This window comes from Copadichromis virginalis, linkage group LG12 (assembly GCF_057382275.1).
Source record: "Copadichromis virginalis isolate Kocher_CV1m ecotype Utaka linkage group LG12, C_Virginalis_male_GT1.1, whole genome shotgun sequence".
NCBI lineage: Eukaryota > Metazoa > Chordata > Actinopteri > Cichliformes > Cichlidae > Copadichromis > Copadichromis virginalis.
The window spans coordinates 28,002,238-28,022,731 of NC_140629.1; the positions used below are offsets into that span (position 1 = coordinate 28,002,238).

At 40.3% G+C, this 20,494-nt stretch overlaps 3 protein-coding genes across 5 annotated transcripts; 1 reads left to right on the plus strand and 2 right to left on the minus strand.

The window, feature by feature from the left end:
* Positions 1-9: 9 nt before the first annotated feature.
* On the minus strand, positions 10-4,282 carry LOC146697189 (intracellular hyaluronan-binding protein 4-like). Of its 3 annotated transcripts, none has more exons than XM_085474181.1 (9): positions 4,059-4,282; positions 3,060-3,297; positions 2,466-2,598; positions 1,835-1,975; positions 1,677-1,748; positions 1,511-1,585; positions 1,035-1,206; positions 373-552; positions 10-184 (listed from the first exon to the last, which is right to left on the minus strand). In XM_085474181.1, the coding sequence occupies exons 2-9, from the start codon at positions 3,289-3,291 to the stop codon at positions 116-118; spliced, it is 1,074 nt and encodes a 357-aa protein (XP_085330307.1). In that variant the 5' UTR covers positions 3,292-3,297; positions 4,059-4,282; the 3' UTR covers positions 10-115. The 3 variants fall into 3 exon arrangements, with proteins under 3 accessions (XP_085330307.1, XP_085330309.1, XP_085330308.1); XM_085474183.1 differs by having other exon boundaries at positions 4,216-4,281; XM_085474182.1 differs by lacking the exon at positions 4,059-4,282 and adding an exon at positions 3,390-3,501.
* Positions 4,283-6,750: 2,468 nt separating this feature from the next.
* Positions 6,751-11,587, plus strand: znf367 (zinc finger protein 367). Its single transcript, XM_085475760.1, has 5 exons — positions 6,751-7,461; positions 8,240-8,390; positions 8,616-8,735; positions 9,209-9,347; positions 9,469-11,587. Exons 1-5 carry the CDS (start codon positions 7,183-7,185, stop codon positions 9,722-9,724), a joined length of 945 nt encoding a protein of 314 aa, XP_085331886.1. The 5' UTR covers positions 6,751-7,182; the 3' UTR covers positions 9,725-11,587.
* A 70-nt stretch (positions 11,588-11,657) lies between these two features.
* On the minus strand, positions 11,658-15,616 carry slc35d2 (solute carrier family 35 member D2). The gene is made up of 12 exons (XM_085475759.1): positions 15,248-15,616; positions 15,051-15,084; positions 14,882-14,968; positions 14,724-14,791; positions 14,549-14,620; positions 14,229-14,297; positions 14,019-14,121; positions 13,113-13,205; positions 12,944-13,011; positions 12,457-12,535; positions 12,151-12,233; positions 11,658-11,895 (listed from the first exon to the last, which is right to left on the minus strand). Exons 1-12 carry the CDS (start codon positions 15,373-15,375, stop codon positions 11,769-11,771), a joined length of 1,011 nt encoding a protein of 336 aa, XP_085331885.1. The 5' UTR covers positions 15,376-15,616; the 3' UTR covers positions 11,658-11,768.
* Between the last annotated feature and the right edge of the window lie 4,878 nt (positions 15,617-20,494).

The following is a 20,494-nucleotide window of genomic DNA, read 5'->3' on the forward strand; positions in this document are numbered from 1 at the left end:
AACAAAAAGTTAACCTTGCAAAATAATTATTTATTGAACAGTGTATTCTGTGCAATTGAACCCAAAACCTCAAAAACAATAAATGTGTCACATCAGGAGATGAGGTTTTACTCAGTTATCTCCCTGCTGATAGTGCTGGGAAGTCTTCTGGGTCATCTGGGTTAGGTGCCAGATCATCCTCCGCCTAATAGGGAAAAACCACGTCATTCATAAAACAATATGCTAACTGTGCTCTGGGCACACAAATACGAGTACCCCTCTTACCCTTCAGAAAGTAAATAAACCTCAAATGCACAATTGTCAATAAAAGCTATATGAAAGGTTGGAGCATTTCAGCGCTGTCCCAAATTCTGTACCCAAATACAGACATACCCTCTCCAATATCGGTTTGACACTCTCTGGGCGCCTGCTAGGACAACCACGTGCTCCTCTTCCTCGGCCACCACGAGTGGGACGTCCAAGGCTCCCGAAATTGATGTCCAAGAGGGAGGTGATATCATTCACAGACCTGCGAAGGAAGTTTCCTTCATCTTCCATATTTACCTTGATGGTCTAGAAATTGGAAGCAAACACTAAATATACAGAAGGCAAGAGTACTATTTGAACAGAAAACTAAACTATTTTTATAGCATTTGCTTTTTTTATGTTAGTAAAAACATCCATAGATATTTTGATTATTACTCAGTCTTTGATTATTCGGCAATAGATATTCTGTCTCGTTGAATTTATTAATGGCTTGCTTTGCTGCACAGTCAAGAAACTACCCGAATATGCACAGGCATGTCAACACATGTTACAGTTCATCTCAAATTAACCTCATTAGCAGCCAAGATGAACTAGCCCCTAAGGAGCCACAACTGAGGGTGCACAAACTTACACAACTGCCGGTGGCCTATGTTGCAGTAATGTTGCATCACACACACGATTTTTAGTTACTCTGAGAAACTGCAGAAATTATTCATAAAAACAAAATGGGGGAAACAAAAAACAAAAACCAACCCATATAGCCTCCAGAGTTCATCTTCCACGCTCACCTCCACATGCTTTGACTCGTGGATGACCTTGGCTTTGGAGGGAATCTTGCCTTCTGCTTTGCGGATATTAAATTCTGCTTTGGGACGACTCATCTCCTGCATGGCCTTCCATTCATCCAGGGTCATCTCCATAGCAACCTGGACTAACATCTCTCCCTCCTCCTCCGTTGCTCTATTTTATCATTTGAAAACAAATAAATCATCTTCCATTTCTTTTTTTCCCTATTCCCACTTCCTGCAAATGACAATTCTCATGTGCGACTGCCAAGTACAGACATCCCAAATTTCCCCATCAATTAAAGCTCGTCACAGAACATTTTATCTAGCACACTGTTGAATGGGTTTTTGTTTTTTTAAATTGTAGATTTTCCTCTATTTTCATTGCACAGATGCTAAACAAGACCACCGTCACTTCTAAATAAGTCACGGTGGTACAGATGTAAATTTAAGAAAGGATATTTGTGCATTTCACTCACTGATTCGGATTGTCTTCCTCTACAGTTATCTGGGACTCCTCAGATTTGACTGGAGATGTCCCATCCATGAATTCACTGTACAAAAACGGACATGAACAAACAGAACCTCTATTCTCTGCAAGAATTAAAATGTTGTCATTTTCATGTTTATCAACTACCCACTTACCTTGCAGCTTCTTCAACAGAGCCCCAGTTCCAAGCTCCTCTTCCTCCTCTCTTATCGTCAGGAGGTATACCTCTGCAATTAAGACAAAATGATCATCAGTACACAGTTACGAGACAGAGGAAAATCAGGGACAAGCGGCATTTTTTACAAAGACTTACGTTCCATTGTGCCGATCGTATTCCCTCTTGCCCCTCAGAATAAAGTAGTCCGGGTTCCTTGCATTTCCTCCAGCTCTTCCTGCTCTCCTACCTTTGATCCCCCCTTTGCCTCTGAGATCAAAGTCTGAATTATAGGAAGGCCTGCCAAAAAAGAAGATTAAAACTCAGTTTATTCATGTGACAACATCCACATTTCAAACCCAGCTGACAGCAGTATCCTAGGAAAGCTTGTTTATGCCATGGGAGGGGGTGGGGTAGGGGTTTATTGCAATCAGTAAGTCCAAATTTTGGGTTAGCATCTCAACTTAAAATGTAGTTTTCTTAATTTAGAATTCTTTTCTCAGAAGTCTGAATTGGTAAGCTATAACCTGAAATTTCAATTTGGTTGGCAAACAAATGCTTTGTTTCCCCCCCCATAGTTGCAGAAACAAGCTTCCATAGTATAATTAGACATTGTTGGGTGACATTAAATATTAGGAGAGCTTTTAATCAACAAAAGCTCCTGTAAGAGTGTATGAAATAATGTTTATGTATGCAAGCATATGCTGAAACACTAATCAAGACTGGGTATGTCATCTTTTATATGACATCAGTTAAATAAAGATATTTTTATTAAGCATGGAATGCAAACCTAGAAACTGAAAACTCCTGTGGGGGTTCCTCTTGGTTGGCCCTACGCTGCCCAGCAGCAGCTTTCTTCTGGGCTTCTTCTCTGCCCTCCCCACTCTCAGACACAGGTGCAGGACGTGGCTGCTGCCTACGGACTGAAGGGAGAAAGCGAGATGGTAACGTACTGAACTGAGTCATAAGGTAGCAATCACTATTTGGGGAAAACTATGTTTCTGAATGCAATTCTCAGTATCAGACTTATGCTCTCAAACCTCACTGAGCTTACATTTACAGGAGGAAAACAACAATTTAACATGCTTTCCTCTTTCCAATCCATTTTTTAGGTTCAGTCCAATAGCTGAATCTATGTACTTAAATGTCCTCTGGAATTATCTATAAAATTAGACAAGCGTCACTTTGACCCAGATTTCTGCACAGAGGATAGTGGGGATATAACCACCTCTGACAGCATGCACATGTGCACCTCGCTGACCACGCATTTTTACCAGCTGACAAAGCTCAGGCAAACTGGCCACTCTTGGCTGGACTACCCCGTCTGGAAACCCCAGCAGCTGCCAGAATCGTTTGGATTTGTGCAGTGTGTCGCAGTACTTACCTGGAACCGGCTCTTGAATATCCAGGGCCATAGGGAGGCGTCGGTCCTTTTGGGACTCCTTCTGACCAGGTTTTTTCTGCTTTGCTTTCTTCTCCTCCTCTTCCTTCTTCTTCTTTTTCTTCTTCGTCTTTTCTGATTCCACTTCGTTGATCAAGTCGAAAGGATCCGTGTCATCATCCAGAAGATTCCCGAACCTGTTCGCCACAGCACACCCGTAGGCGTCCGGCAGCATGTTAGCCTGTTAATGATGAATAAAAAAAAACAGTTTAAATAATTACCTCCTCGAGATGATCAAACAGCTTTCAAGTATCAGACAATAAAGATAAGCACCGTTTTCCAGCTCAGCTAGAACAAAAGAGCTGTGACGGTCGGAACTATGCTGCCCCAGTGAACGTCCAACAAATGCCTCCAGCATATTTCGGCACACTTTTAAATAAATGTTTGCACGTGTGGATGCAAGCGACACCACGCCCACGTGCTCATCAACAGTCTGCATTGCAAAGGCTTGGCTCAGCTCCTCTGCCAGAGATGGTTCTGTGCTTAGTCAGGCTGGAGGCCTACGAGTCGGAACTGGCACAGGGGCTGAAGTTAAAGGGGCGCTAACCCTCAAAAAGCATTCGAAAAACAAAGATAAACATTTAAGACAAATTTACATATGGAAATATTATCCATTTTGTGAGCTTTCATTACAGTTCACTTTAATTAATGAAGCGCATTAACTTCAATAAACGTATAAAATGGTTTTAATCTACAGTTAGCTAACATTAACCGATAATGTTCGGGTAATTATGGACTGTAGCTTAGACCTAGTAACATTAGCATAAATGTCAGGTAAAGGTCCTACTTTTTTGGGGGGGGGGGGGGGGGTTGACACTAGTTTGGTAGCTTAGTAGTATACTGGCTTGTTAACGAGTTGACTCGCACAGCGACGTCTTGTTACTGTGCAAGCAAGTCAAGTGTTTCCCTTTTCTTTTTGTTGTAGGCCTGTTTGTTATCTACCTGGCAGTGTCTGTTTCCCTCCAAGGCAGGTAGGCAGTATTGCCTGTCAGGTCTAACAGTAATTTGATTATTGTAGCCAAACCTCAGGAAGGCCTGGGGTGTACCAAAGTAGCTAACTTAATCAAAGCCAAACAGCAGCATCAATAAACATCCATACCGCAGCCCAACAACCAGGCTGAAGGTTGTGTAACCTCTGAAGAACAGTCGGGATTCTTCAACGATTTTTGTGAAAGCTTCAAATAACATTTACCGAAGTTTTTTTGTTTTGTTTTGTTTTTCGTTTTCAATCTACTTGATAGATATTTACTTAGAGAAGCCATACTTGTTTTTATTCTTTTATTTTTAGCTTCCTGGATACATAGCTTAGAAGTGTGCCACTATTGTATGTATACTATTGTAAATGTTGCTTATTAGGCCTACCATTAGGTCAGTCACAAAGCAGGGTTTTTTTGTAATTCAACTGACATTATAAGAAATAATGTTAAATCTTCACATTTTCTTGTATTTTTGCTACATAACTGTCAGCAATTGCCTCTGGCCCAAGTAGCTAGTAATGGCATTTGTTACATTAGTATATAAGTTTTTGTAACTAGTAGCAAATGGTGGCCAATCCACAGCTTTACCAGAAAAAAAACTTTCCCAGGTTATATAGGGATCTACTCCTTGCAGAAACTCCTGTGACTGTTCCCTAAATGTTCCCTGACAGTTATCACAAAACTTCACAAAAAAGACTGGAGTTCTGGGTTCTTTAAAGTTGACTTTTAAAGATTGCTCACAATGCAACCTTCAGAACAGACTTGGGGAACATTTGCATAGAGTTACAATGTTTATGAAAGGTTTCTCAAGTCTCCAAAGATTCAATCCATCTGTTTTCCTCCACTTATGCATTTCAGGGTTGCTGGGAGGCTGGAGCCTGTCACAGTGTCAGTCTTTTGCAGAGATAACACATAGACACAGTCGATTTAGAATCACACCATGCCTATCTTTGGACTGTAGGAGAAAGCCAGAGAACATGCAAACTACACATGGAAAGGCCCCAGACAGCATTCAAACTCAGGACCTTCTTGCAACAGTGTCAGCCACTGCACTGTGTGAAAACAGTGTATTGCACGCAATGTTCTAGAAAAGTCCATTCGTCATACTTTTGCATAAACAAAATGTTAAGAAAGCATGCCTAGTCCATGCTGCACTAAGCTACACATGAGAATCTGAGCGATATCCCATTAAAGCACTGTCTCAATCATTTTTGGCATGCTCCTAGAAGCTGAAAATTTCACACTTCTACCTCACACTTTTCAGCAATCATTGGCAATAAAAAAGGAAATAAGTTAAATCTTATTCATACAGAAAAAAAGGTCAGTGTGGTAGCACCACATAAATTATATTTTATTTATCTATTTCTTATGTAGCTTTCCTTTGGTTATCCACCCTGTAGTGGCTCTATACCCCACTAGGGGGGGCCCTCCTAACAGTTTGCGAACCACGTGCATTAAACTCTCCATATTTGCATGCCCCATATGTTCGTAACTTTGCAAATCTATACAAAACCCTCAGCCTTAATGAAATGTCTATACTATTTACTTTTTTTCAGACTGAACTTCATTTTACTTCTTGGATTATTTGATGAACTGAAGCAACACATAGGCCTACTGAGACAATCATATGACATATGTATAATATGTATAATGCTCAGATCTCTTTAGTCCAGCTATTAAAATATATAAAATTCCACCTACCCTCTTTTGCAAGATGAGTAAGTAATTTTATATAATGAAACCTCATTCAGTAGTCATAGCAGAATGAATATACAAGTCTGTGTTGTTAGTGTGCAATGTTTCAGTATTAATGTATAGCAGGAAATGTATGAAAGAGTGTAAATGTTATCAAGTCTAGTAGCAGTTTTTGTTTGAGTATTTGAAAGAAAGAAACTCACACAATATTTACTAAAACAGATGTGTGACACTCAAATACCGAAAGCTATCATAAATCCGCATCAGCACATTTAAATTCAGTGTCTGTAGTGTGTATAGTCCGGGATGGCCTGGATGGTGTTCATCCAGCAGTAAATCTGCACTCCCTTTGGCATACTATACTATTTTTAAGACAGTGCCCTGGAGTGTATTTAAACTGTTTTTTACTAGGTAACTGAAACATGGGCGACAAACAGGATGACAGTGAAAGCAGGGCAGGGTCGTCTTCCAACAACTGCCAGGAACGGATGATTGACAGCACACTTTACTACATTTTACTGGAGAAATGAAATCATCTGAAGAACACAGTATCTAGAGATTTAGTAGGGTTTTGGGTTAAACAGATAAACCACTTTAGGTATATTGCATTGATATAATGAAATTTCAAATAACTCTAAGTTTCTGTTTCCATTTCTCGCACACAATAAAGCCTTTGTTCTATTACTTCCGCCCTACAGTGATTACGTAACTTTGGCGCCTCGGAACCACCGTTTTCTTTCCCTTTAAAACGACAAAAACATGTAATAACATAAACAGATTCTTCAGCGCGGGAAAAGAGCCATCTGCTCATCCGCAATGTTAAAAAAAATTAACCGCCCTTCGCTCCCATTGGCTAACACGTGGGCCACAATCGCTTTCATTGGCTAGTCTTGATGTCAATCTGCGAGAGCGCGCATCAGGTGTTTAAATCTCATTGGACAAAAGCTTTTCGGCCAATTAGTGTGCACAGAGCCCTTCGCGTCTCCTACTGGTCTGGAGAATGGCTAGGTAGAGCCATATGGCTGCTGCCATTCGCTTCTTTTGACACGTGGGGTTCGACGCCTGCAGTGGATTGGAGGATGCACTGCTCAGGCGCGATTTTGCAACGCGGGACAACGCTCCTGTGGGCGCACACAGGTCAATTGAGACGACCTGCTGCGACAAGAAGGAAAGAAACCGCAGTCTTCATATATTCCTGCAACTTTTGTAGTTACTTTATAGCAGAGAGCGGATCAGAGATTTTTTTCTTCTTCTTGTACTCTTTGGAAATGAAGGAAGTATTTACTCCAGATTAAGAAGGCAAACTATTTATTACACTTGCTCGTTTATCTTGTTGGGAAAAAAAATAGTTTTGCGGCTTTTGCGTCAAACACCGGGATTTTGACACTCAAACGATGGCTGAGAGCAAGCACCCTCACGTTATTTTCTGCAATGACTCGCCTAAAAGAGTTTTGGTGTCCGTCATCAAGACCACTCCGATTAAACCCAGGAAAGCAGAGGCCATAACTCCGACAAGCCCCGGCTTCAGCGACTTTATGGTCTACCCGTGGAAGTGGGGAGAGAACGCCCACAATGTAACCCTGAGCCCGGGCTCAGGGAGTGGAGCCGCGTCCCCTACCGGGACACAGACGGCCAGGGAAGCGGACACAGCTCCTTCACCTGAGCAGATCAAGGTAAACCCCTCATATGAAAGTTTGTCTTGATACTCTTTAAAAAGTGACATGGCTGGATGTCGTATGGATGTCTGAGCGCAACCTAAAAGCAGAAAGTATTTTTTAACTATTTTAATACTTTAATATTGTTAATGCATAGACTGCTGACAACAGTGTAATACGCCTAAAAGAGCATTTGTAACTTAATTCATTGATCTGTTGAAGAACCTCCAGAGCAGGTCTGAAAGGATATAGCATGTGTATAACAGGCGCAATAACCCATACATAGTTATCACAGCAGAACAGCACGATCAGAATGAACACCTTTTTCTTGTAAAGTTATATATTCTCTTGAAATGTGATTACTTAAAACAGAGAGTCGGCCTCAATATGGCGTCATATAGAGTCATTTAAAAAACGCCCGCGCATTAGGGTGTGACTCCGTGGATTTTAAACCCCAGTTCCTGAATCTGGAGCAGCTGCTCCAATATGACGTGTAGTCGCGCGCCAAAAATTTAACCGGATGTGAATTAGCTCACAGTGTAACACGTGAGCTAATTAAATGAAGTCAGACTGGCACGTTGATACATTGTATGAAATGCAATAAATGAGTATTTTATGTGAATCATGTGTTATAAGTGTATTAGATTATGAAGCAGTGAAAACAGTTTGTCCTTGGTTTGGCATATTATACCCTGCTTTGTCTCAAAGCTGTTGCACCATAGGTGTTCATTCATCCAGAGTCCTTTGATAAGTCTGATAGGGCCAGAGCAATGATTCTGCGTGTTCTCGCTGTCAGGATGGTATCCGCAGAGGCCGGCCACGGGCGGACACAGTCCGGGAGCTGATAAGCGAGGGGGAGACTTCATCCAGCCGTATCCGTTGTAACATCTGCAACCGAGTGTTTCCCAGAGAGAAGTCTCTCCAGGCCCATAAGAGGACACACACAGGTGAGAGAAGTCCGCTGACCCATTATAAATTGCTTTAATACATGTGCTTCACCTGTCACGGTACAAAACATGAAACCATGTGGTCCCTGTTCTGAATTTAAAAGCATTGTCTAGTAATTACTAAAGTATTAAGTAACCACAGTTTTTCCACTAACTAACCCACCCCCTCCTCAATTTCCCAACTTGTGGGATGAATAAAGTATATCTTATCTTGTTCCACCCCAGGTGAGAGGCCTTATCTGTGTGACTACCCAAACTGTGGGAAGGCATTTGTCCAGAGTGGACAGCTGAAGACCCACCAGCGCCTGCACACTGGGGAAAAACCCTTTGTTTGCTCTGAGAAAGGTGGGTGTGAAACGTAGATTTTTTTTTTTTTTTTTTTTTTAGAAAAGACCATGCAGTTAGCCTTTTAAAAATGTATTATCACAAACAGCAAACTGAAAGTTTTCACCTTTAGTGTCTTCAAGGTACTTTCCATTAAGATGAAATGTGGTTTATTTACTATGACTGACTAGAGCCTTAAACTAATACTTGGAAAGTACCTGGGAAATGAAACTGACTGTGTAACAGTCTGCTGTAATTTCATGTACTAACCCTAAAAATCATTACTGTTGCTTTGTGACTTATAAAAAGTCATATTTGAGTAAACATCATTACTCATTAATTTATTAATAGTAATCCATTCTAAGAAGACTGAAGCACTGTTTATAACAGTAGTGAACCACAAATGTTGTGCACTACACATTTTAACTATGTAAAAATGACAAAAACCTCCAGTCATTTTCTGCAGTTATTCAGACTTGATGCTTCCTTTGCAGGATGTGGCAATCGGTTTACACATGCTAACCGACACTGCCCCAAGCATCCTTTCTCCCGTCTGAAGAGGGAAGAACCAAAGGAGGGTCTGGGGAAGGCTCAGTCTGTGGATAACAAGGCTGTGGCAGAGTGGCTGGCAAAGTAAGTGAAAGTAGGCTCATATGTACAAAAGCAGGACCGTGAGGAAGATTTCCACATTTAAATAGCTTTTTTTTGTTTGTTTTGTTTACATTGTATGGTAATGTGCTCTTTGTCATTGCAGGTACTGGCGAACCCGTGAGCAGCGTGCCCCTACAACCACCAAGGTGAAGCCACAGGGCAAGGCTAGAGGGCAGGACCAGGAGCAGCAGGATCCAATGGAGTTTCTCCAGTCTGATGAAGAGAACGGGGAAGAAGAGACCGCAGAGGAGGAGAAGAGCACCCAGGGAGGAGCAGCCAAGCGCCGCCTCCAGGAGCAACGAGAGCGACTCCACGGCGCTCTGGCGCTCATCGAGCTGGCTAACAACCTGTCTCCCTGAACGAACACCCATCCCACTTCCTCATCCCGGACTCCCAATTCCCTGCCCTCGTATCTCTATCCCAGTCCGCCTTCCTGTTACATGTGCTGTCGCTAAAATTCTTTCTACAATGCAGATCAACAAGTAGTTTAGTTTTTTTCCTGTAAAGTTGTGAAAACAGACTTTGTAAAAGAGCTGGATTGGCTTGAGATCAGTGTTACACAGGTATCTGTTCCCACACACATTATCAGGAAGGCACAAGCTAAAGCACCTTATTCAGCTTCAATTTTATCCTTTTTAGGCTGCTATAATTGTAGATTTGACAATATGAAGAATGTCTTTCTTTCTTCTGTCTTCTAAAGGCAAAGAAAGGATACCTATCATGTTTTGGTTTTGTTTGCACTTTGGTAACAAGTTTTTTTTTTTTTTAAGTATATTGTGAGTGTAAGAGTGTGTATGACTGTATATATGGATTAAGCTCAGATGGACGGAATGATACAGGGTGTGGTCAGCCATAGGAAATGTTGAGTTCAACTGTCAGATGGCGTCTCACCATGTTCCCAGGTTTCATCTCTGGTGCTATAAGCACAATTTCACTGCCACTGATGACAGCAGTGGCAGTAGAAATGGACTGAGAAAGGTTCAGCTAGTTTTTTGCCTCACAGGTACAACTTTATTTAAGGGCAAAGGTGGACAAGAGGGAAGTCAGGGAAGATGGAAAAGTCTGACATTATATGACACGGGCCATTTTTATATGTGTGATCATTGCAACCCTAATCCGCAGGTCTGATCAGGTACAAGCTCTTAAAAAAAATTCAAATTTTTACAGTTGACGCTTGTCTAAATATATACATGTAACTATTTTCTCAACAGTAACAGACAAGCATAACACTCGTTTTCTAAATACAGTCTACCAGATTCTACAGTGTTCAAAGGTTCCAAGTAGTTTTTAAACACAGGAAAACATTTAGATTTTGTGGTTTTCCTCGTAACAAGTTTGCGAAACCAAAAAGTGTTTTCAACTAGGTGGGAGATGTTTTACAATGCGTGTCAGTCACCTTTTATATTAAAAGCTGGCTGACTAGTTTTGATATGGGAACAGTACCATAGTAGTAGGTGTATGTATCTCATTACAAGTCATTTTTTCCATATGTTTGATTAACTCATAAAAGGGAAATATTGCAACACAAAATGTCCCACGATTGTAAAACATACATTTGGGAAACTCATTGGTTTTTATGAAGTACTTGGAGCCCCCATCAAGTCTTGGATTAAGTTTGCAATGCACTGAATATTAGGTTGCCTTGCCCAGAAGAAATGGCACTTGTTTATCATAAACTGATGTGTAGTGGATTTTTTTGTTTTTTTTCCCCTGAAGCAACACTACATCTCTTAACACTGTAAGAAGCCTTTCACAAGTGCCCTGCCTCTGTTTAGGGGAAACCTGCACCAGAAAGCCGTCACTCGAGAAGTCAAGCGAATTTGAATTTTGTTTTTTTTAAGTAATGGTGAAACTGGAAGCCAAGTGGATTGTTGATAATCAGTAAACCAAATGATTTATTCTAGCCAATTAGAATATACCTGGAAGCATTTTACCCTTTGTTTATATTTCGGTTTGAGAAAGATTAAGGCATTTAATATATACATGTAGTTTTAGAATATCGAGTGCACAATTTACAGAGAGCTTTGAAATTTTAATTTGTAGTTTCAGTTTTCCCCACTGCTAACATCCTCCATCAGTTTTCATATTTAAGTATGTAGGGCGATCCTGCTTGCTTGGTAGATATACTACATGTTTTAAAGTACAAATTTTCTCTCACAGGCTGTCCACACTGTTCTGTCATTGTTGATCTTCAATAAACATTCACTGAACCTGACCCAGGATTTACCCCTTCCTTGTCCATTTGTTCATTGTGTAAAAGTATAATGAAATAGATGGAACCTGGAATATATTTGGAAAGCATTTTATTGATTTTATTTTTTTGCTTATTAATGCACATAAGTGCTGAAGTAATATCATGCTCCAATATGGAGCAGATCAGCGCCACCAAGTGGTGAAATCCCTTTAGACCTTAGAGTACTTTCCTGCTGATTCCTCGGAGATCTGAAGCTTCAGCTTTTGTGCTCCTGTGTCACTTCCAGATGGTTTCTTGTTGAAGGTCATATATGAGTACATTAGTCCACCTGACATACTGAAAACCAAAAAGATAAAATGTTCAAGGAAACAAAATCTGCAGACTAAACTATATTTATCAGAGAATGCCTAATCTTCACTTTCAATCAATATTTTGCTCTAGATTAAAATCCTTCCCAAGCCAGATTCCAATCTGCTGTTCTTATTCAACATAGCATACTGTTTGACTTTTTGAAGAAATATGGCCTCTTATAGAGTCACGCTTAACTCTGTAGTCAGGAACAGAAAATAGCATTTAAGTCTTATTACTCACCAAATGCTGAGGCCTAGGAAATTAGTCCAAGAGAACAGGTAGTCTCCACCCACAAACATGCCAATATAGGCCACTGCAATATTCTGAGGAAAAGGTGAAATTGTGTTCACTTTAGTATCATTGTGTTGGAAATAAGGAAAAAAACAACAACTATCTTAGTAAATCCCTCCACCTGTCCATCACCATGGGTCAAGAAAAAAGGAGGAAATTTTTTGCTGTGGATTTCAGTCAACAATTTTTCAAAGAACTCTTAATATTTGGATTTTGTACAATAAAAAAAACAAACTAATATCACTGTGCTCTTACCTTTACTGCCCCAACTACTGTGGTTGTAAGTGCTGAGTTATAATGGCTGCAGAGGACGATGGAATACATCAGCACAAACCTAAAGAAAATTAGGACAAAAGCAAAACAGCTTTGAACAGCGATCTAACATCTGGGCCATTCCATCGTCAACTCAACACCCTCAGATTCAACAACGTTTTTATTTGTGCAAATATTTTAGTGTGTTTAATAAAGGTTAACGAAATTCTGCCTTCACACTATGAATACTTTCCAAGTTATAGGCCCTCAAAATACACGGAAGGGTGGGTAGAACATATGCCCTTTCAACTTAGTCTCTTTTTTAGCTACAATCATACCATATTCACCCCCTAGCCATCTCCGCTTCTGTGTCAGAATAATTTTCATCACATCCTAGTTATCTTTGATCAATTTTATATAGAATGACCGACTCAAGGAAGTTTGATTTCTACAATAACTGAACAGTTTGGACTGGATTATAGTGACATACCCCATTAAGCATGAAATAAGGAAACAAAAGACAAATGTGCCTTTCACCCAGTCTTCAAATGTGACTGCCTGTGGATCAAAACATAAAGGGTGGTAACAGAATACAGTTTCTGGCACAGAAAACCAAAAAACAACAATAAATAGCGATAATGCACCTGATCACAGTTTACCTTGTGTAAATCTCCAGTAAACGCACTTGCCAAGACAGTAGGAATGACAATTATTAATGCATTGTAAAACAGGACCCCATACTTCCCAAGACCCTTGACAAAAAGGAGGAAAACAAATGTAAACTGCAAACACTGTTATGCAATAGGGACATTTCAAAGTATTGAGAACGTTAACATTTTACTCCTGTGAGGCACATGCGTCATTAGATGCTCGCATCACTATGCATTAAAAAAAAAGGTTAAAAAATGTGCGAATCCCACGATTCTGCTTTTAGATATAAAGACGCTGCTAGTGTGGAGCTGCCATGATCAAAGGATATTCGTGAACGACACTAAAACCTTCTGTTTTGTTGTTTAAAAAGATAATGCTCAGCTTTCTTTTCTAATATTCTTCTTCTTTCAGCTGTTACCTTGGGGTTACCACAGCAGATCATCTACCTCCACTCCTAGCATCCTCCGTTGTCACATCAACCCTCTGCATATCCTTCTTTACTACATCCATGAATTTTCTCTGGGGTCTTCATCTTTTCCTTCTGCCTAGCAGCTCCATCTTCAGCATCCTTTGTCCAGATAAATCCACCCTCCTCCCCCCCATGTCTAAACAATTTCAGCCTTGCTTCTTTAACTTGGTTTGCACACTGCTCAGCCTGAGCTGTCCCACCTGTAGCTCCAACTCTGACACAAATCACACCTGACACGTGTCTCCACCCAATCCACTCTGCCTGCACACTCTCCTTCACTGTGCATTGCTTTGGATGGTTGTGCCCCCATTTTTCTTGGCAGCACAGCTGTGCAGTAAAATTGTTTTTTGTTTTTTTTCTTCAAACAACACCTGGACAGAGATATATCTACTAAGGCAGCAATGCTCAAATTGTCTCTGTTTTTCTACGGAACAGGAAATCCTACCTTATCACCAAGTTTCTTCTTGGTGTACACTCCACTGGCAGCAGTGAATGCATCATTAAGCAGGATGAATGTATAGCCCTCCACATCAAAGGCCAGGTCTGAACTATAGGAGACAATAGAGATGGAGGTAAAGTCTACTTTGTTTTTGCAGTTCATGGAGAAATACAATTACAAAAGTAATTTAAATAAAAACAAAAAGCAAAACTATACCTTGCAGCAATCATAGCACCAAATACTATGGTTACAACACTGTACACAAGACGCTTTGGAAATGTTTTTCTGAAAATGGAGATAAAGAGGACAAAACAGGCATACATTAATGGGCACTTCCATTGTTAAATCTTTTTTTTTTTTAATCTCACATCCTACACTGAAAGCTCTCACATTGTTTAACTCCATTAACAAATCCATTAGAAACCTCTTCAAGTAAAGTACTTTAAGAAATTTCAGACCAAATCAGATGAGATAAGGCCCTAGAGTGCTTCAAGGCTCTAACAGTACGGTAATACATAGTTAGAATAATTCCTTACCTTAGTATATACGCTTCCAAGATCATTGTCATCAATATAGTGAATTTCCGCAAAACTGTAAACATGGGTAAACTGTAACAGATAACACAGTTTCGGGAAGACTGCATAAATGAGTACTGAGAAAATCTTAACTAAATTTAAGGACTAAATGTGATGCAAATGAACTGGTAAAAACCTGAGTTTTTTGGTGCTTGCCAGGCCTGTAACATGGTTCCCAACGTACAGCAAAGGGAGGGGGAAAATCTGGGCATAACAAACAAAAAGATTTATAGATCACAAAATACATTAAAAAAAGAATAAATAGAGATATTATAATGGGGTGAGGGTGCTTACTTTTAAGAGAACATTCTTGTCGAAATCTTGAAACTGCACCGTTTTGCTCTTTTTGGCCGCATAAAGAACAATAACAGTGGTGATCATCTGAAAGGACAATAAAATGAGTTTGTATTTGTTTATTATTAGTGGAGTGTGGGTGGGAGGTATTCGCACCTGGACAACATACCTGTCCAATTCCCAGACACAAGTAGGAGGGAAATCTGCAAAGTCAACACACAAAAAGCAGAACTCTTAAATATAACTCGACAACAGAGAATAAGCTATTATTACAAGCTTCCTTTATCTGTGAACTTAACAATTTTTTTTTGCTTCCGTCCTTCGACTATGAATAAATTAGTGATATCCCTACAAAGCGACACCTACCTGAAAGTTGTCAACACGGTTTTGTTCACTACGGTAATAAGAAACGAACTTCCGGCATAAAACAGTGCAGAGAGGAGCTTGAGCAAAGCGGAGTGTTCCGCAGTTTCTTCACAGGGTTCCAAAGACATAGTTACATACTGCGAATGAAGCTTTTAGCGTTTAAAATTAGGCTTGAGTTGATTCTGGTCGAGTGGCGACTTTCGTTCAGCTGCCCTTTCGTGTCCACCAGTCGTAAATGGCCACATAGCAAAAGAAAGGGTAGGCGGTCTTTTACAACTATTACATAATTCAGGAGATGGGTCGAGCTGAAGCCAAATTGTTTCGCCTGTCTTTAAAATGTCAAGCACATTTTCACTTAATAGGAAACGAAAAGAAAAGCACACTGTTACAAAATAAAGCGCAGACGTTCCAAATAGTTTACATGAGTTTTTATAGATGAAATGTAAACAGTTTAGGGAGAAAAAAAGAGGAAGACTCGGTAACCACACTATAACACAAAGTTAGTTAAACAACAGAAATACCAGTCTGTCCAGTTAAGAAACATAAAGCAACGTGAATCAGTTTCACCTGATTTGGAGCAAATTAAAGTGAGAACAGGTGCACTGGAGCGGCAACAAGGACCCCCCCTTTAGGACAGGGACACACCATTATCACGGTTGATTTTAATCAGGCAAACCTCCAGTCTTTCCTGCCTACATTCTAACACAATGTAAGATGTATGACAACAGGGGGAAGCATTTACACAGAGAAGAGAGCCACACAGCTCCCAGACCTAGACCAGTCTGACCATCTCTCTCTTCTCCACTCACCTGAGCTGAAAAGGGGGATCAGGTCAGCTCTGCACTACCTGGGAGTGCTCAGGAGGAACAAAATCTTTGAGAAGCTGCTGGTGACCTTCTATCGTTCAGCCATTGAGAGCATCTTTATGTGGTTCACTCACTGCACCCACGCTCAGTGGAAGAGGCTTCAGAGGTCACCTGTTTGAGTTGCTGTCCTCTAGGGGGCGCTACAGGTCCGTCCAAACCACGATGAACAATCTCAGAAACACATTTTCTTTTCACAAGCCATTACTGTACAAATTTCACATCAGTACTTCTCACATCACACATCACTACACATGTGTATATGGTGGTACTTTTGGATTTGTTTTCATTGTTATTTATTCTAAATGCTGCTACAAAGGAGCAGCTTCTAATCTTTTTGAACATCTGATATTTAATGTCAACAAAGGACTCTGATTCTGATTTTGAACAGGCAGGCGATGCCCACTGGTTATTTTTTCTCGAGTTTTGTTTTTATTATTGTCCTCGTCATGGCTTTGCATGGCCAGCAAAGTTAGTCCAGCTCCTCTAGGATGCTACATCCATACATTCTACTGCAACAAGGTTTGCTGTGTCCCCCAGTGCAATCTTAAGACTGTGAAGGAGATACCAGGAGACCGACTGCTGCACAAGAAGCTGGACAGGAACATAGTAGGGCATCGACCTAGCAGCTGGATGATCTGCCAAAAAGTTACTGCCAAATATTGAATTTGCTTTTTATTTATAATGTTGTTATTTATATTGGTAAATAATATTCAGCATGATTTATCCAGGATAAAATAAAGAAATTACCTGTTTTGTCATAGGTATCCTCACAAATCTGCACTATTTGATCTACTCTGCATTCTACATCATAATCGATCCAATTCTTTTGGGCAACTTGAAATATATTTGTAGAGCTGTTCTATGTTATATTTGTTGCAATTTCTGCTGCCCTCTTGGACACATCACTGTATATAAAAATGCATTTAAAATATAAATGAGACCTTTTACCTGAATAAATAAAAGACATGTCCTTTGCCAAAAACTGATTGTGGGCAGCATCTAGCAGAGATATCGTTTCTGGCTCAAAATTATTTTGGTACCATTCATGTGATATATGTTTGAGGGATTATAGGTCAACAAGTCATTCACAATAGTTTAAATACCAACAACTCATTTTTATATACTTTTTTAACAAATACCAGTATTTACTTCTTGACAGATGATCACTTTGTGGCACAACAGCCTTTTCTGTTCAAGGAGGAACAGAAGCAGTGCTGCCAGAGTCTTACAAATCACCCCCAGTGAGCTACTTGTGAGCATCTTTATGACTCTTTTTGAGACATCAGGAAAAAGTCCTGATAGCTTTAATTGGGACCTGTGCTCACAGCCCAACACCAACACAGGTAAAACTGATTCACAATGTGTTGAAGTGGACAGATGGCTGTGTGTTGTACTGTATACTTGTAAAAAATGGCCCCAAAACAGGGCTTAGTGTATTACAAAACACAAGAACATTTTAATTTTTAATTGTAATAGACCAAATTCAACATACCATTGTTGGTACACAAAAGCTTATTTTCCCTTTTATGCAAAATTGTACCTTAAAGAGGTTTATTTCTTTTTTTTTTTTTTTTTTTTTTTTTTTTCTTTTCTAAATGACATCAGAAACAGCAGTATGCGACATTACGTGATGGCAGAGCTTCAGTTCATCCTTTGTCATTTTTTTTTTTTTTTTTTTTTTTTTTTTTTTTTTTAATAAATAGGACAGGGGGAATGAATGAGAGAAAGAGGGGGAGAGAAAGAAAGAAAACCAAAGGGGAGAAGAAACGGTGAGAAGGGGGGGGGGGAAGAGAGAGAAAAAAAAAAAGAACTCCTGGGTCACCTGTATGGAGAAAAAAAACAAACAAACAAAAACAAACAAACAGAGGAGACAGCAAACAACAAAGAGCAACATAATAATAGAGAAAACAAAGCACCATCACAATAAACTAGCTAGTCATAGATATCAATATTTACTAAATAATAAACGATATTGTGCAGCACGCAAGATAGACAGCGCACAGTGTGCTTTGAGGTAGCAGCCAAGAAAGCTTTAGTCCGCGTCTGTGAATACCCATGTGTGCATACCTGTGTGGATCAGCATGCTTGCATTCCAAAGGTTTCTCCATGTAATGATCTGCTAGGGAGTGTGGGGGGGCCACAGCCCCGTCCTCCAGGGTGTGAAGCAGGTATGGAGGAGATCAAAACTCCAGACATCCAGAGGCCCCCAGAACACAAGAGACCATGGAAGACCAACAGAGGGGCAGCCGCGCCACTGTTCCAGTAAGAGCTGAGGAGAGTCCCAGATGAGGGCTCGCCCAGCAGCCGCGGAGCAGAAGTCAGGGGGAGTTGCAGTGACGCGCCCGTGAGCTCCGCCGGCCCCCAGCTGTGCCTGAGTGACCGAGCCCCAGGCCGAGAGGCCGGGGGCACCCCACCTCCAAAGGGGCCCGAGCGAGCCCCAGGCCCCAGGCCCCAGGCCCCGACAAGCGGCCGCCAAGGAGTGAGCCGGTGTGTACCCGGACGCCCACCCCCAGACACAAAGAACCACCAACACACCGACACCTGAGGGAGTCCGCCACCGGCAGGGGAAGTGGTGGTGGGTGGAGATAGGCCTCCAAATAAAGAGGTTTATTTCAATACATTGTACTATGAAGACAATTTCAGGTCTGCATATTATTGAACAAGAGTTCTCTTTAGTCTACAAATATGGATTTATCTCTGGTGTCAGCTGATCTTAAAATAATGCCAGGCTGCCTTGTGTTTGGTTATATACCTGTATATATGTATATTTAATGTACTCTGCGTTTCTCTTTTTTTCTCAGGCTAATGTGCTCTGATTACATATAAAGAAATCTAAGATAAGCAGCCTAAATGTACATTATATGGCATTGTCAGCGAATCTTTTCTCTTACGTGTTTATTCTTTTTTTTTCTTTTTTTTTTTGAAGTAGGGACATTGATTGTGAATACATTTTATTCACTGTATAACTTAATAGATAAATTACACATAATTGTGCGGCACTTTGGTTCTCAGCTCTAGGCTGAAACCTGCCTGATCTCTGCCAAGTTAAACATTACCAGACAAAAAGTGGTTATCATGCTTCAGTAGGCAAGTAAGCAAAGCTCTTATTTCTGGAAGTGTCTACCGGACTGTGCTGCACCCATAAATGTACTGTTTTGTGTATTTGAACATATTTTCCCACAGTGAGCAGTGGGACTGTTTTTGCTGTTAGCAGCAGGTGTGTATGGACAAGTTTTTCTGAGATATTAAAGTGTTGATACCAAGACAAGAGAATAGTTTGCTTGAGACAACTGAATATTAAATAGATTGGTTCTTACATACAGCTTGCCTCCTTTACTCATTCACATCCGTTCACACAAGAACATTTTTCTATGCCTTTTTTTCTATGTGTGCTTTCTATTTAACCTTCAAACACATTCACACCCAAATGAATGCATCTGTGAGTAACTTGAGATTGGCCCAAGAGGATTTGGCCTGCAAACTGGGAGCAGTCATGCATCAAACCACCTGTTTCCTGTTCTACCTCCTGAGCTACAAAAAAATATGGATATATTGTGTACATTGTCCATATGCAGAAGAAATGTGAGATGCCTTATCTTGCTAGCTTGGTATAGGAAGTAAATTAAAGATATGATAATTGTCTGTTGACACGTTTCTGAATATACTTGCTTTGGCAAACATGCATACCTGAATTCCTGCAGTTGAGCAGTCTATGGAAAAATCCCTATGAGTGTTTCCACAAGATGGTGCTGTAGCATCAGGCTCATGTTTGACGGTGACAGGGAAACTCTTGTAATGATTGGCAGCTGTTCACAAAATCAGTTTGTACCTTTACTTCACTCTCAGAAAAGTTACAAGTGCAGGTCTGCTTTGTTATAAATCTCTCCTTTAAAAGCCCTTCTCATCATTTTCACTTCACAATAAACAAAACTGATCCCTTTTCGAAGACCTTTTCCACATAGTTCCTGTTCCTCTTAAACGGGATGAATCAATGCTTTATGACAGTTTTGAGTGCTGATGAATGCATGCCTGGAGAACAATGACATGGGATTAAATTGTGGGCAGAAGTTCAACTGTGCGAAGCTGTGACATGTTTTTGTGTATGTGTGTGTGTCTGTGTGTGTGTGGGGGGGTTAAGTTTACCTATACTCTCATCTGACACTGTGTTTTTCCTCTTTGAACTTTAATAAACTCTTTCTCTTGTTATTTAACTGTTTAACTATGATAAAATAAAATAAAACTTCTACTCAGTGGAAACTTTCTTCATAATTAGAATAACCACCACTGGAGAAACCTGCTTTGACTTGAATACACTCATATGGGAAAGTATTTATGAATGTTTCTGATCCTTTGTGACTCGAGGCAGTCAATAAAACCGTAA

Excerpts from the sequence above, each read along its gene's own strand:
- znf367 (XM_085475760.1), top strand. The coding sequence starts at position 7,183 with ATGGCTGAGAGCAAGCACCCTCACGTTATTTTCTGCAATGACTCGCCT. Across the intron at positions 8,736-9,208 it reads CTTTGTTTGCTCTGAGAAAG|GATGTGGCAATCGGTTTACA; the intron begins GTGGGTGTGAAA and ends CTTCCTTTGCAG. Across the intron at positions 9,348-9,468 it reads GTGGCAGAGTGGCTGGCAAA|GTACTGGCGAACCCGTGAGC; the intron begins GTAAGTGAAAGT and ends TTGTCATTGCAG.
- slc35d2 (XM_085475759.1), bottom strand. The coding sequence starts at position 15,375 with ATGTCTTTGGAACCCTGTGAAGAAACTGCGGAACACTCCGCTTTGCTC. Across the intron at positions 15,085-15,247 it reads ACCGTGTTGACAACTTTCAG|ATTTCCCTCCTACTTGTGTC; the intron begins GTAGGTGTCGCT and ends TTGACTTTGCAG. Across the intron at positions 12,536-12,943 it reads CTTATTTCATGCTTAATGGG|GTTTGTGCTGATGTATTCCA; the intron begins GTATGTCACTAT and ends AATTTTCTTTAG.
- LOC146697189 (XM_085474181.1), bottom strand. The coding sequence starts at position 3,291 with ATGCTGCCGGACGCCTACGGGTGTGCTGTGGCGAACAGGTTCGGGAAT. Across the intron at positions 1,586-1,676 it reads TCTGTTGAAGAAGCTGCAAG|TGAATTCATGGATGGGACAT; the intron begins GTAAGTGGGTAG and ends GTTTTTGTACAG. Across the intron at positions 1,207-1,510 it reads GAGGAAGACAATCCGAATCA|AGCAACGGAGGAGGAGGGAG; the intron begins GTGAGTGAAATG and ends ATGATAAAATAG.